General features: G+C 46.1%; 1 protein-coding gene across 4 annotated transcripts in view; it reads right to left on the bottom strand.

Annotated features, from left to right (window-relative positions):
• LOC112246223 (histone deacetylase 7-like) overlaps window positions 1-15,476 on the bottom strand; it is a 90,639-nt gene that overhangs the window by 10,797 nt on the left and 64,366 nt on the right. For all 4 annotated transcript variants that reach the window (XM_042324773.1, XM_042324775.1, XM_042324772.1 and 1 more), the window contains 9 exons: window positions 11,711-11,948; window positions 11,173-11,306; window positions 10,325-10,445; window positions 8,745-8,794; window positions 7,320-7,427; window positions 6,979-7,034; window positions 5,941-6,028; window positions 5,493-5,612; window positions 2,957-3,054 (listed from right to left, as the gene is read on the bottom strand). In XM_042324773.1, the coding sequence (XP_042180707.1) occupies window positions 2,957-3,054; window positions 5,493-5,612; window positions 5,941-6,028; window positions 6,979-7,034; window positions 7,320-7,427; window positions 8,745-8,794; window positions 10,325-10,445; window positions 11,173-11,306; window positions 11,711-11,948 (1,013 nt within the window). The remainder of the gene's footprint in view (window positions 1-2,956; window positions 3,055-5,492; window positions 5,613-5,940; window positions 6,029-6,978; window positions 7,035-7,319; window positions 7,428-8,744; window positions 8,795-10,324; window positions 10,446-11,172; window positions 11,307-11,710; window positions 11,949-15,476) is intronic.

Genomic DNA, 15,476 nt, shown 5'->3' with positions numbered 1-15,476 from the left:
TTCAATAATTGTTTTATGTTATATGCAGTTACCAGCTACACATGAGTATCTACTAGGCTACATTCTGGGTACCACAGCAGTTAAAGACTGACTACATAACAATAAGGGCTTTATCTAAAGCGTTCGTAAACAAATAACAGGACCAAGACAGAGAGATGTCCAGAGGGGAGGATGACGTCAACCTTTCTATTTTCATCTTCTGGAACTGCTTCCCTTGTTCTTCTCCTCCTCCCCTTCTTCCTCCTCTCGTTGCTGCTGCCAGTGATTTAGCGAGCACATACTGCCCATGCCGTGTTTGATTCCCCTCTCTCTTCTTCTCTTTCTCTCGTTCCCGGCCGGCAGTTCAAAGCGCTTCGGCGTGCGTCTGGTTCCCATTAGGGGCTCGGCCCTCTTCTCACGTCACTGACAGCCAGCCATCTGGGATCCATTGGGCTTAATTACGCCGCCTTTGGATTCCCTAACAATGCACCACCCCCACCACCACCCCAATCCCTCCCGGTCTGCACTACCAGACCATGCAGCCTGTGCAGTCCCTCACACACACACACACACACACACACACACACACACACACACACACACACACACACACACACACACACACACACACACACGTTGTATCCCGCAACTAAAGGAATCTACCAGATTATACCGCAACCCACCCCCCACCCCCAATCATCCACTACCTCTATCCTATAACCACTGAACTGCAAGACTAGCTGAAATGCCACCTTCTTCACTAATATACAGAAGAGGGTGGCATTTTGGAGGCAAACCCAAGATCCCTCACCTCCTGAATGGCAAGATGTGAAATAAACAGGACGGCCCCATTGGAAGATGGAAATCTCAAATCAAAGTTAATTTGTCACATGCACCAAATACAACAGGTGTAGTAGACCTTACAGTGAAATGCTTACTTACAGGCTCTAACCAATAGTGCAAAAAGGTATTAGATGAACAATAGGTAAGTAAAGAAATAAAACAGTAAAAAGACAGTGAAAAGGACAGTGAAAGGTAGATGAATATGAATCAAATTAGAAGGATGGCAGGCTGCATTGAACCAGGTTATTACATTTATGGTATTTCAAGATGCATAAAATACAGCCAATGCAGAAATTGGGTGCATATTTTCTGGCTGTACAGAACATCTGGGGAATAGAGGCCCAGTCACAGATTTTCCTTGCACAGTTGTTGGTGAATTGGGTGGGGGAACACGTGGGAAAGTGAACACATTTTCACTTGTAAAAATGTGTTTCTAAGGTGAAATCATGGGATTTTACATTTGGATTTCCCAGAGTCATTTTTTGTCAAATTCCACATGAGGATATTGGCTATATGTCTACGAGAAACAGTTAGGTAACATCTACCTGTAGGCTATTTAGAAAACTAAGTGATAGAGCTACCTGTATTGACATCTGAGCTACTGTAAGAAAACTAAGTGATAGAGCTACCTGTATTGACATCTGAGCTACTGTAAGAAAACTAAGTGATAGAGCTACCTGTATTGACATCTGAGTTACTGTAAGAAAACTAAGTGATAGAGCTACCTGTATTGACATCTGAGCTACTGTAAGAAAACTAAGTGATAGAGCTACCTGTATTGACATCTGAGCTACTGTAAGAAAAAACTACTAGGTAACATACACCTATACTAAGAGCTAAGAAAAAGTTACTAGGTAACATGACAATGAAGTGTCAGTCACTAGTAAACATCTACCCGCAATGAAAACAAAGTGACAGTTACTAGGTAACATCCACCTGTAATGAAAACAAAGTGACAGTTGGTAGGTAACATCTACCTGCAATGACAATGAAGTGACAATCACTAGTATACATCTACCTGCAATGACAATGAAGTGACAGTTACTAGGTAACATCTACCTGCAATGAAAATGAAGTGACAATCACTAGTAAACATCTACCTGCAATGACAATGAAGTGACAGTTACTAGGTAACATCTACCTGCAATGAAAATGAAGTGTCAGTCACTAGGTAACATCTACCTGTAATGAAAACTAAGTGACAGTTGATAGGTAACATCTACCTGTAATGAAAACTAAGTGACAGTTGCTAGGTAACATCTACCTGTAATGAAAACAAAGTGACAGTTGCTAGGTAACATCTACCTGCAATGAAAACAAAGTGACAGTTGCTAGGTAACATCTACCTGCAAATGAAAACGAAGTGACAGTTGCTACATCTACCTGTAATGAAAATGAAGTGACAGTTGTTAGGTACAGGGTTGTTAGGTACACCTGTACACGTAACGAAGATTGTCACTAGGTAACACACACCTAAACTAGGGAACACTTACTAGGTTTTCTTATTCTTCTATACAACCAGTGAATCAACACAGACCATACTGCTCTCAGTGAGTTAGCAATTAGCATAGTATGCTATGGGTAAACATTGAGCCTAGCATCTGCCTGTTGGAATCGATGGCTCGTAATGGTACAGTATGGCTTCAGCCATTAGAATCCTGAGTTTGACGAGCTTGGCCCACCCACTGTGTGTATGCACCATACGGACCTCACATACTGTTCATCGTCTGGTGGCGAGCCAACACCGCTGACAGGAACGCTCAAAGTTCATTACGCCGCAAACCGAGCAGCTATTCATTCAGGGGCTGAGGCTTGAATGAAGTGGAAAGTGCGGTGCACAGAAAAAAGACACACCTTCATTCAGTGGCATGGATCCACACCATATAATGGAGGGCATCACAAAAATCTAACTCGCACCACAATATGAACACATGATACTGTACAAGTCTGTTATATCCCAGCTGTGCGTAGTATTTCAAGGATGAGTGAAGAGTTTTGGTAAGACTTTCTATGAATCAATTGCGCGCACACCCCATTGACTAAAATATAATCTTTGCACTTTCTTGGTTTTGCCTTAATGTGATTTCGGCTGGAGGTAAGGTGAGGTAGGTTAGGTGTATCTCTAACTCTGTACCTGAATGCTGCTAGGTATTCTGCGTCGCCCATGGGGGGGTCCAAGCCTCCCGTCCACGCCACGTTGACATTGAAGCCCTCACCTGCTCCTACTCCCACCTGGACAGAGAGGAAGAGACATATTTCCCTCAGATTACACAGATCCACAAAGAATTCGAAAACAAATCCAATTTTGAAAAACTCCCATATCTACTGGGTGAAATTCCACAATGTGCCATCACAGCAGCAAGATTTGTGACCTGTTGCCACGAGAAAAGGGCAACCAGTGAAGAACACACACCATTGTAAATACAACCCATATTTATGCTTATTTATTTTATCTTGTGTCCTTTACCATTTGTACATTGTTAAAACACTGTATATATATATATATAATATGACATTTGTAATGTCTTTATTGTTTTGAAACTTCTGTATGTGTAATGTTTACTGTTAATTTTGATTGTTTATTTCACTTTATATATTCACTTTATATATTATCTATCTCACTTGCTTTGGCAATGTTAACACATGTTTCCCATGCCAATAAAGCCCTTGAATTTAATTGAATTGAATTGAGAGAAAGAGAGATGGGAGAGAGAGAAATAGAGATATTCATTGTTATTCATTAATATTCATAGTTATCATGTTAACATCTTACTTCATTGAAAGTTATGCTGAGAGCTGAGGGAGGGTCGTGAGATATTTTGCGTCAAATGTTCACACACAATCAGCACCATAATTTCAAAATGCACATTTGTGCCATTGAGGAAAAGCTTTGTCACATTTCAATGACATAAGGGAGTGATTACAATTTCCAAATGAAAGACGGCTGGACATTAATTCAACGCCTCCATCAACTCAACAATTTTTATTTTTGATACAATTTGTCAAATCTGCTCATAAATCTCAAAACTACACCCAGAATATGTCCCAGTTTTAACACACTACAGAGACATCTTTTCTTGAGTTGGCACTTGTCGATATTTAGTTTCTAGCTATATTTCACCAAAACTCAGCACCCAGAACCAAATGTTAACGTCTGTCACGAGAGAGTATTTTTCACCAAATGCCAGGCACAACCTGATTTGACCTCACATTAATGGGGTGGGAGAATAGTTGAGCCGCTGGTCTTAAGAGTAGACCTTAAAATGCCTGCCTCTCTTTTTAGTCCTGCTAGTGGCTATTTACTGTAGATAATTAGCTATTTACTGTAGCTATTTAGCTATTTACTGTAGCTATTTAGCTATTTACTGTAGCTATTTAGCTATTTACTGTCGCTATTTAGCTATTTATGTAGCTATTTAGCTATTTACTGTAGCTATTTAGATATTTACTGTAGCTATTTAGCTTTTGAAAACCTCTCCAACATCACTCAATGTCATGGTGAGGAGAGAGTGAGGACTGAGTGACACCCTATTGGCAACAAACCGTGGTCATTTCCTTTGTGTGTGTGATGATGTGCATCGCAGAATGTCTCTCGGTGGACTGGATGTCCACAGGGTAAATTCAAAACACATGCGCTCCGCCATACACTGCCAACTAGTCACACACACACACACACACACACACACACACACACACACACACACACACACACACACACACTCTCTCTCTCTATCCATCACTCCATTGTTCTTCTCTTCTTCATCCCTTTTCTTCATTTTTCCTCTTTTATTTCCCTTTCTGTCTTTCCTTTCATGTTTAAAAGATGCTGGAATGGATTAGGGATACCCTGATGTTTATGTGTAGTACCCCTGGTCACATCACTGCTACCCCCTAGTGTGTTATATAGGTACATGGTTCTGTGGTGACATCACCGCTACCCCCTAGTGTGTTATATAGGTACATGGTGCTATGGTGACATCACCGCTACCCCCTAGTGTGTTATATAGGTACATGGTGCTATGGTGACATCAACGCTACCCCCTAGTGTGTTATATGGTTCTGTGGTACATGGTTCTGTGGTGACATCACATGATGCGGTGACATCACCCCCCTAGTGTGTTATATAGGTACATGGTGCTATGGTGACATCACCGCTACCCTCTAGTGTGTTATATAGGTACATGGTGCTATGGTGACATCACCGCTACCCTCTAGTGTGTTATATAGGTACATGGTGCTATGGTGACATCACCGCTACCCCCTAGTGTGTTATATTGGTACATGATGCTGTAGTGGAGGGACACAGAGACTTCAGAGGTTTACCACGCAGCTCAGGGAGGTCAAGGGGCCATTTAAGGCAAAGCCACATCCAAGCCAGAACAGCCTCATTTGGACCATCCCCTCATGACGAAGGTTTTGTGAAAACATCCACTTTTTCATCCTCACAGTTTTGTGAGAATGAGAAAATTAAGGTGGGTGGTGTGGTATTTGGTGGGTGGTAACAGATGCTGAAGGGGTTTTCAGACTAGTGGACCGACCCAATCTGTTCGGTGCTTGCTCAGACGTTTTCTTTTCCAAATGGTCACACCGATCATGTATTTGATGGACAGTTCCATCTACCAATGGGAGAGCATGATGTATACGGTGGTGGATAGTACAACCTAATATACCTCAGCTGGGTCCCCGCTACCGGGGAAGAATTTGCCGTTGTCATAGCGATGCAGGGAGATGTACAGCACGCTGGGGTCGTTGTAGAAGACCGACTGGGTACCGTTCCCATGGTGAACATCCTGAACATTGGTGAGAAAGGTCAAGTTGCAGTCAGACTCTTAATTCTGTAGTATACTAAACTAGTCTATTACTTGACCTTAATGTTTGCATAATCCCTTTTAGTGCACACTAAAATACATACAATTATTTGTCCTCATAAGTTGTGTGTACGTGTGTGTGTGTGTGTGCCTAGGCCCAGACTCGTGGCAGGTCTGACTCATGTGGAAAGCAGACATCAGTGTGAATGCTGACACCAAGCTTACGGTCAATAATGGTGTTAAAGTGAGCACGTGTGTGTGTCTGTGTTTAGATCCCATGTGGGGACCAGTGACAGCGGCCGTCTCTCACCCAGTCCACAATGAGGATCTTGCTGACGCCGAGTTTGTGCTGGAGCTGCTTGGCTGCGATGGCCACGGAGTTGAAGAAGCAGAAACCCCTTTGGAGAGAGACACATATGGGGACATAGGAATACTTATGAGAACATGTTCCCATAATGACACCATAGACACCCAATGTAAAGGCTTTTTTAAGTGAAAGGTCTCCAGGAGATATCTCCATGATAATGTGAGGCCGTTCTCACTATACACAAACTAGGTGATGTGAAGACATTAGTGCTAATGGGTCAAACATGCTTTGTTTCACTGAACATGCACTCATATTTAGGCACGGTATGGCTGGACAGTACCAGAATGTAGGGTTGCAAAGTATGAATGACGGGAAATAGCGGTGCTGACAGCAGAAGCTATAAACTCGGTGAGTGTGAACTAAATTGTAGATCATATCTGCAGTCCAACTCTTCTCCTCCAGAGTCATTATCGACACATAAATAACTACTGACAGGCACTGCTGAGTACACACACTAGCACGCGTGAACTCAAACACTCACACAGACACAGATTTATTTTATTTTTATTTCACCTTTATTTAACCAGGTAGGCTAGTTGAGAACAAGTTCTCATTTGCAACTGCGACCTGGCCAAGATAAAGCATAGCAGTGTGAACAGACAACACAGAGTTACACATGGAGCAAACACACGCTTATGCAAGCACACAAACACACGTGGTAAGTGTACTAATGCCTTCTATTTAAGAGTGACACACACAAACACACTCACACACATGCACACACTTAGAGGTGGTGCTATAGGCTGACAGCACAATGTCCTGAAAGCTGGGCATGAATTGAGCAGCGCGGGTAGAAGTAGATTGCTGTTAGCCTTGGGCAAGTAACACACATTCACACACATAACACACACCTGAAAGGTACTTTTGATGTGTAGGGAACCCTTTGAAATTATTTTAGAGACCTCCTGTTTCTGTGTGTGTGTGTGTGTGTGTGTGTGTTTGTGTGTGTGTGTGTGTGTGTGTGTGTGGTGCAGTACTTACAAGGGGGTAGAGTGGGCTGCATGATGTCCAGGGGGCCTCACCACTGCAAAGCCATTCTGTGAGGATGGAATAGAAACTTTAACACTGACTCTGGCTTTCTCTGAATAAATCTTACAATTTCACTTATATTAGTTGAATTACAGGTGACATTGAAAGGTTTTGATATAGCCATATTAAATTCAAATTTCATGTGAAATTCATAAATTCAATAAACCATAAAGAGAAAGGACTATACAGTATGCTTCAATGTGTATTAATGTATGTTACGGGATTGACAATTCTGATCAGCTGTGTTTACGGCTCGGTCAGGACTAAGTGGGGGTTGCGATTGGCGGTCTCACCTTCAGCTCTCCCTGTGTCACCCTGAGTGCAAGCTCCGTCACGCTGCCTGCTGCCAAGCGAGACGCCGTTGATGTGTGCATCTCGTTCCAGATCGTATCATTGTCCACCTGTCAATCACGCAAAACCAAGAAGTTACGTCAGGGGATGGGATAAAAATTATAACCACAGGGAGAAACATGGGCATCATTTACAAGTTCATTGACTGAAAATGGTGTCAGACCAATGAGTAAAGAGGAAGTCACCCATTGGAATAGGGAGGTGACAGGTTGTGACAGGTTGTAGGAAAGATTCCAGTATTGGATTACAAAGTCTACTGTTTATTCCAACCAAATGAAGAGTATCATGACTTATTGGGAGCCAGGGGGAAGGGTTTGGCAAGGGTAACATTTACCCACACTAATCACCACAACATTGACTTACTGCTGGTGTAAAGGGGGTAGTAAAGTATTCCTGTTCTCTCTCTCTCTCCCTCTCTCCCTCCCTCCCTCCTCCCTCCCTCCCTCCCTCCCTCTCTCCCTCCCTCCCTCTCTCCCTCCCTCCCTCCCTCCCTCTCTCCCTCCCTCCCTCCCTCCCTCCATGTTTCAAAACTCTACATTTCTGGCGGTTTGGCACAACGGAACAATGAAATCAGAGGAATTTCTTTTATCACCGTCTTGGCCATCTTGTTCCAATCAGTGTGCCTGACCAGAGGAGCCAAGAGCCGGAAATCCAGACAGATCAGGCGCCTTATCAACACTATACAAAGCCCCTTCCTTCTCCTCTCCTCCTATTCTCCCTCATCCACTCATCTCTTCTTCATCTTCTTCTGTGTCTGCAAATATTTTCTCCTTCTTTGATACAAACCATCCTCTCCTCCTCCATTTTCATTTTCTCCCTGTTTCTCTCAACTCCTTCCTCCTCCTCTCATCTCCTCTTCGTCTTCTTTTATGTCCGCATTTTCTCCTTCCTTATCTTTTATTTATTTCACCTTTTTTTAACCAGGTAGGCTACTTGAGAAAAAGTTCTCATTTACAACTGCGACCTTATCAACACCATACAAGCCTACTTCTTCCTAATTCCCCCCTTCTCTTATTCCTCTTCAACTCATCCCTGCCTCATCCTCTTCTTTGGTGTCCATAAAGTCCACCTCTCTCTCTCCCTGTCTCTCTCCCTCGTTCTCTCTCTCATCTCTCAGCTTTTCTTTGTTTTTGATATCTATTTGGCGTTTCGACCAAGTCCCTGCCAACAACAACATCCTCCATAATTTGTAGTCCTATTAGCTTAATTGTGTAATGAGGCATAATCAAGCATGTAATGTTTGCCATTTTGTAATGTGATTAGATAAGTGGAAAGATTTCACAATCTTTGATTGTGCATTACAAGGTCTGTTGAGCTGTGTGCCTGTGTACAGTAAGTGTGTGTGTGTGTACTTTTGAGTAACTCACCCCAACTCCTCCACATCGTAGCATCACACGCATCCTTTGAGATAAGATCCCTGCAAGAGAAAGATAAGATAACTTTAACGTGCTTTAATAACACACTTGTATGCCATCTGTAAATACGAATAACATTTTTAATTTAAGAGCTTAGTTGGTTTAGCTATGGAAAAAGATGGGAACCTTCCCGCTAGCCATGATTGGTTGAGATAATGGATGGGCTGGACATGCCAAGAGATGAGTTCAGATTGGTCTGCCCTGTAGCATGCTTCTGTCTATAACATGAGCTGCTCAGTATGTGTAGATAATCCTTCCTCTCGTGGTTTTTTTTAATTTTGAAAGATATAATGTAGCAAAAGTGTTGCTACTGCTCTAAACAACGTTGCTGCCCTGGATTTAGCAGGCACAATCAACAAAGATCATTGGGAAAAAGTTGTGATGGACTACTTTCTGCACACGGCCAGTGTGAACCGGCGTGACTTGACACAACGGGCCAAACAAGCTGTAGTGACAAACAAAACGGAAAAGACACAGGACGACTTAGTTAAATTGGTTCCAGTCCGCCGTGAAGCGTTCATCCATGTATACAGGGAAGAGTCTAGCTACATATATAGGTTTCACATATTATAGGTTTCACATATTATAGGTTTCACATTTAGTCAGAAAGTCCTTTTCATTGCAAGTTGAAGCTTACTGTTAGCTAGCTATCAAATGTTAGCTTGCCGGCTCGCTAGCTAACGTTCCCATGTACGATCTGTGTAATTGAATCAAGTTGGTTAGTTTTAGCTACCTGCAGATTCATTCTACAGCATTTCATGGATGGTGGCTAGCTAATGACAATCTGTTTGTACTGTAGCTATGGGTTGGGATTATGGTTCATTGTTTAGATAGCTAGAGCTAGCTAGATGCATGTCGAAGCAAAAAACTCGCCAGATGATTCCACGACCCATCAGGTTAGCCAGATGTGTCTGGGGGGTGGTTATAGTATTTCTTTCACATGACCCATCAGTTTAGACCAGTGTGTCTGGGTAAGAATCATCTAATAATTATGCAATATTGTTATCTGGACACTTTATGTTTTTTTATATTGCTACTATACAAATATGCAAGTAACCATTTCACTGTACTTTTTACACCTTCTGTATCCTGTGCATGTGACAAATAAACTGAGATTTGATTTGATATAGTGTGTGTTTACCAGAGACGGTAATGTGAAGAACAACATGACCTGCACCAAAGTCAGATTAGGATATAGGCCAAGAACTGGATAGAGTATATTTTTACCTGCAGTTTTTCCTTATTGTAGGCTACTACTTTTACCACTTTAAGTTTTGAAGTCTTTGGTACTCTACTTTTATCCAAAGTAAAAATCAGCATTTAAAATGTTGCTACATAAGACCGAATCGAGGCGGTCGGTCACAAATGTCCATGCATGTGATTATGAGTGTGCAAAAATACAGATTTTTGGCTATTGCCCAAGTGAGTGTGAGTGTTTGACAATGAAGTGCATCAGAGCTGTGTTGGTTTGAGTGTGTGTACTGTATGTGTCAGTGAGTGAAGATGAGTGTGTGCGTGTGTGTGTGTCACACCAGCCAGCTTGCGGTTGTCCAGTTTGAGACGATGGAGTAGGTTGGTGCCATACAGCAGGACGTGCTTCTCGGAGTGGACAGACTGAAGCTCCTCCAGAGAGGCCTTCCTGCTACAGATACACTACAGAAGCAAACACACATTCTTCATTCAAATGTATCTTTAACACACACACACATACACACATGGAAGGACGCACGCACACACACCACTCAACTGACTGTGGTGCACACACACACACACACAAAATAACAGACACTCACACAGTTGGCCGGGGTAGATGGTAGCTGCAATGTTAGCTTAACTCTATGTGACAGTAGTGATCATAGTAGACGTTAGAAATTGGCCCATCATTTTTGAACAAAGTAGCACTGTAGAGTTTACTAAGTGTCAGTTGATCTCTCGTGGACACAAATAGTATCGTAACATCTGTCAAAAGACTGTGGAATGCGACGACTATCTAACAGTTGTTCTGGTGCACAGGTTTTTCGTCACTGGTTATTTGAACAAATCACGATTTAGCGTGCGTGCGCATCTTTCTAAATTCGGAAGGGGAAGGGACATTTGGCCCATAGACTTGCCTGAGTCTTGTAGCGATAGAGGGCTGGAGCTACCGCCCTGCTTCCGCTCCTCGTTTTAGTATCTTTTTTTTCTTCATGCGATGACACAATTAGGTCAGATTCTAGTTCTGGGTTTCCTAGATCAGGTGTCAGTAAACCATCTTAGGGACCGGCACCGGTCCACAGACCAGAAGTTGAGAAACACTGGTATAATATATCATAATATAACACACAAACACTATATATCTATATATCTATATATATATATATATATATATACATACACACACCTCACACTGGTTCCTGAGGCCACTTTCTTGCAATCTGGACCAGATGCTCTGGATTCTCCCAGCATGCTCTGGGTGTCGGCTGTTGTCGCCACAGGTGCACTGGTGCTTTAGCATCTGAGAGTCATACACCAGACCTACACACACACGCACACACACATACACGCACACACACACACACACACTGTGGTTTAGATACCCATACAAAATAGGTAGAAAGACAGTCAGCCAGACAAGCAGCCAGACAGCCAGTCAGACAGCCAGTCAGACAGACAGCCAGTCAGCCAGGCAGCCAGTTAGACAGCCAGACAGCCAGCCAGTCAGACAGCCAGACAGCCAGCCAGTCAGACAGCCAGACAGCCAGTCCGACAGTGAGCCAGCCAGACAGCCAGCCAGCCAGCTAACCAGCCAGTCAGCGATCCTATTAAATGAAGTTATAATATGTAATTCTATAGACGGGACATAGAGCTGAATATATAGTAAACTGACCATGTGATACAACATAAAGCATTGTGTACAGCACTCCCCAAGTCTTTCTCACCAGTGGTGAATTGTAGCTTGGTGGGGGTCTCTGGACCAGTGCTGGCTAGAGACAGCGGGGTGTCTGTGGGCTGCGGAGGAGGGGGAAGAGAGGTGGAGGTAGGGGAGGACTTTGCGCGGCCAAGGGGGCGGTGGGAAGGGCCAAGAACCACAGGCACACCCAGGGGGTCCAGGTAGGTCACCGGTCTGTGCCTTTCTGTCAGGACCTGAAGGTGCCTGGACTGCTCCCAATGGAATGACTAGAGGGGAGGGAGGGAGATAGAGTGGAGAAGATGGGGAAAGAAAAGGGGGGACGAGAGGGAGGGAGAAAGGGAGAGGAATGGAGAGGGAAAGGGAGAGGAATGGAGGGAGAAAGGGAGAGGAATGGAGGGAGAAAGGGCGAGGAATGGAGGGAGAAAGGGCGAGGAATGGAGGGAGAAAGGGAAAGGATTGGAGGGAGAAAGGGAGAGGAGGAATGGAGGGAGAAAGGGAGAGGATTGGAGGGAGAAAGGGAAAGGATTGGAGGGAGAAAGGGAGAGGATTGGAGGGAGAAAGGGAAAGGATTGGAGGGAGAAAGGGAAAGGATTGGAAGGAGAAAGGGAGAGGAATGGAGGGAGAAGCAGGAAGGAATGGAGGGAGAAAGGGCGAGGAATGGAGGGAGAAAGGGAAAGGAATGGAGGGAGAAAGGGAAAGGATTGGAGGGAGAAAGGGCGAGGAATGGAGGGAGAAAGGGCGAGGAATGGAGGGAGAAAGGGAAAGGAATGGAGGGAGAAAGGGAAAGGAATGGAGGGAGAAAGGGCGAGGAATGGAGGGAGAAAATGGGCGAGGAATGGAGGGAGAAAGGGAAAGGATTGGAGGGAGAAAGGAGGGAGAGGAATGGAGGGAGAAAGGGCGAGGAATGGAGGGAGAAAGGGAAAGGAATGGAGGGAGAAAGGGAAAGGATTGGAGGGAGAAAGGGAGGGCGAGGAATGGAGGGAGAAAGGGCGAGGAATGGAGGGAGAAAGGGAAAGGATTGGAGGGAGAAAATGGGAGAGGAATGGAGGGAGAAAGGGCGAGGAATGGAGGGAGAAAGGGAAAGGATTGGAGGGAGAAAGGGAGAGGAATGGAGGGAGAAAGGGAGAGGAATGGAGGGAGAAAGGGAAAGGATTGGAGGGAGAAAGGGAGAGGAATGGAGGGAGAAAGGGCGAGGAATGGAGGGAGAAAGGGAAAGGAATGGAGGGAGAAAGGGAGAGGAATGGAGGGAGAAAGGGGAGAGGAATGGAGGGAGAAAGGGAAAGGATTGGAGGGAGAAAGGGCGAGGAATGGAGGGAGAAAAGGAGAGGCATGGAGGGAGAAAAGGAGAGGCATGGAGGGAGAAGGGGAGGAGGAATGGAGGGAGAAAGGGCGAGGAATGGAGGGAGAAGCAGGAAGGAATGGAGGGAGAAAGGGTGAGGAATGGAGGGAGAAAGGGCGAGGAATGGAGGGAGAAAGGGCGAGGAATGGAGGGAGAAAAGGAGGGAGAGAGGCATGGAGGGAGAAGGGGAGAGGAATGGAGGGAGAAAGGGAGAGAGAATGGAATGGAGGAGGGAGAAAGGGAGAGGAATGGAGGGAGAAGGGGGAGAGGAATGGAGGGAGAAGGGAGAGGAATGGAGGAGGAAAGGGGAGAGGAATGGAGGGAGAAAGGGCGAGGCATGGAGGGAGAAAAGGAGAGGCATGGAGGGAGAAGGGGAGAGGAATGGAGGGAGAAAGGGCGAGGAATGGAGGGAGAAAAGGAGAGGCATGGAGGGAGAAAAGGAGAGGCATGGAGGGAGAAGGGGGAGAGGAATGGAGGGAGAAAGGGGAGGGAGGAATGGAGGGAGAAAGGAGGGAGAGAGAATGGAGGGAGAAAATGGAGGGAGAGGCATGGAGGGAGAAGGAGGGAGAGAGGAATGGAGGGAGAAAGGGCGGAGGAGGAATGGAGGGAGAAGGGAGAGGAATGGAGGGAGAAGGGGAGAGGAATGGAGGGAGAAAAGGAGAGGCATGGAGGGAGAAGGGGAGAGGAATGGAGGGAGAAAGGAGAAAGGGAGAGGAATGGAGGGAGAAAGGAGAGGCATGGAGGGAGAAGGAATGGGGAGAGGAATGGAGGGAGAAGGGGGAGGAATGGAGGGAGAAAGGGCGAGGAATGGAGGGAGAAGGAGGAGAGAGGCATGGAGGGAGAAAGGGCGAGGAATGGAGGGAGAAGGGGAGAGGCATGGAGGGAGAAGGGAGGGAGAGGAAATGGAGGGAGAAGGGAGGGAGAGGAATGGAGGGAGAAAGGGCGAGGAATGGAGGGAGAAGGGGAGAGGAATGGAGGGAGAAATGGAGGAGAGGAATGGAGGGAGAAGGGGAGAATGGAATGGAGGGAGAAGGGGGAGGGAGGAGGAATGGAGGGAGAAGGGGAGAGGAATGGAGGGAGAGAGGGGGAGAGGAATGGAGGGAGAAGGGGAGAGGAATGGAGGGAGAAGGGGAGGGAATGGAGGGAGAAGGAATGGAGGGAGAGGAATGGAGGGAGAAAGGAGAGGCATGGAGGGAGAAAGGGCGAGGAATGGAGGGAGAAAAGGAGGGAGGCATGGAGGAGGAGGGAGAGAGGAATGGAGGGAGAAAAGGAGGGAGAGAGGAATGAGGAATGGAGGGAGAAAAGGAATGAGGCATGGAGGGAGAAGGGGAGAGGAATGGAGGGAGAAAATGGAGGGAGAAAGGAATGGTGAGGAATGGAGGGAGAAAATGGAGGAGAGGGATGGAGGGAGAAGGGGAGAGGCATGGAGGAGAGAAAGGGAGAGGCATGGAGGGAGGAGAGAGGGGAGGGAGAGGAATGGAGGGAGAAAGGGAGAGGAATGGAGGGAGAAGGAATGGAGGGAGAGGGAGAGGAATGGAGGGAGAAAAGGAGAGGCATGGAGGGAGAAGGGGAGAGGAATGGAGGGAGAAGGGGAGAGGAATGGAGGGAGAGAGGAATGGAGGGAGAGAGGAATGGAGGGAGAAAGGGAATGGAGGGAGAAGGGGAGAGGAATGGAGGGAGAAAGGGTGAGGAATGGAGGGAGAGAGGAATGGAGGGAGAAAGGGAGAGGAATGGAGGGAGAGAGGAATGGAGGGAGAAAGGGAGAGGAATGGAGGGAGAAAGGGAGAGGGAATGGAGGGAGAAAGGGAGAGGATTGGAGGGAGAAAGGAGAGAGATTGGAGGGAGAAAGGGGAGAGGATTGGAGGGAGAAAGGGAGAGGAAGGAATGGAGGGAGAAAGGAGAGGAATGGAGGGAGAGAGGAATGGAGGGAGAAAGGGAGAGAGAATGGAGGGAGAAAGGGAGAGGAATGGAGGGAGAAAGGGTGAGGAATGGAGGGAGAAAGGGTGAGGAATGGAGGGAGAAGGGGAGAGAAAGAATGGAGGGAGAAAGGGTGAGGAATGGAATGGAGGGAGAAAGGGAGAGGAATGGAGGGAGAGAGGAATGGAGGGAGAAAGGGAGAGGAATGGAGGGAGAAAGGGAGAGGAATGGAGGGAGAGAGGAATGGAGGGAGAAAGGGAGAGGATTGGAGGGAGAAAGGGAGAGAGGAATGGAGGGAGAGAGGAATGGAGGGAGAGAGGATGGAGGGAGAAAGGGAGAGGAATGGAGGGAGAAAAGGAGAGGAATGGAGGGAGAAAGGGAGAGGATTGGAGGGAGAAAGGGAGAGGATTGGAGGGAGAAAGGGAGAGGATTGGAGGGAGAAAGGAGGGAGAGGATTGGAGGGAGAAAGGGAGAGGGAGAATGGAGGGAGAAAGGGAGAGGAATGGAGGGAGAAAGGGAGAGGATTGGAGGGAGAAAG

Source organism: Oncorhynchus tshawytscha, linkage group LG07 (assembly GCF_018296145.1).
Source record: "Oncorhynchus tshawytscha isolate Ot180627B linkage group LG07, Otsh_v2.0, whole genome shotgun sequence".
Classification (NCBI taxonomy): Eukaryota; Metazoa; Chordata; class Actinopteri; order Salmoniformes; family Salmonidae; genus Oncorhynchus; species Oncorhynchus tshawytscha.
This window is presented reverse-complemented; position numbering and strand designations above follow the sequence as displayed.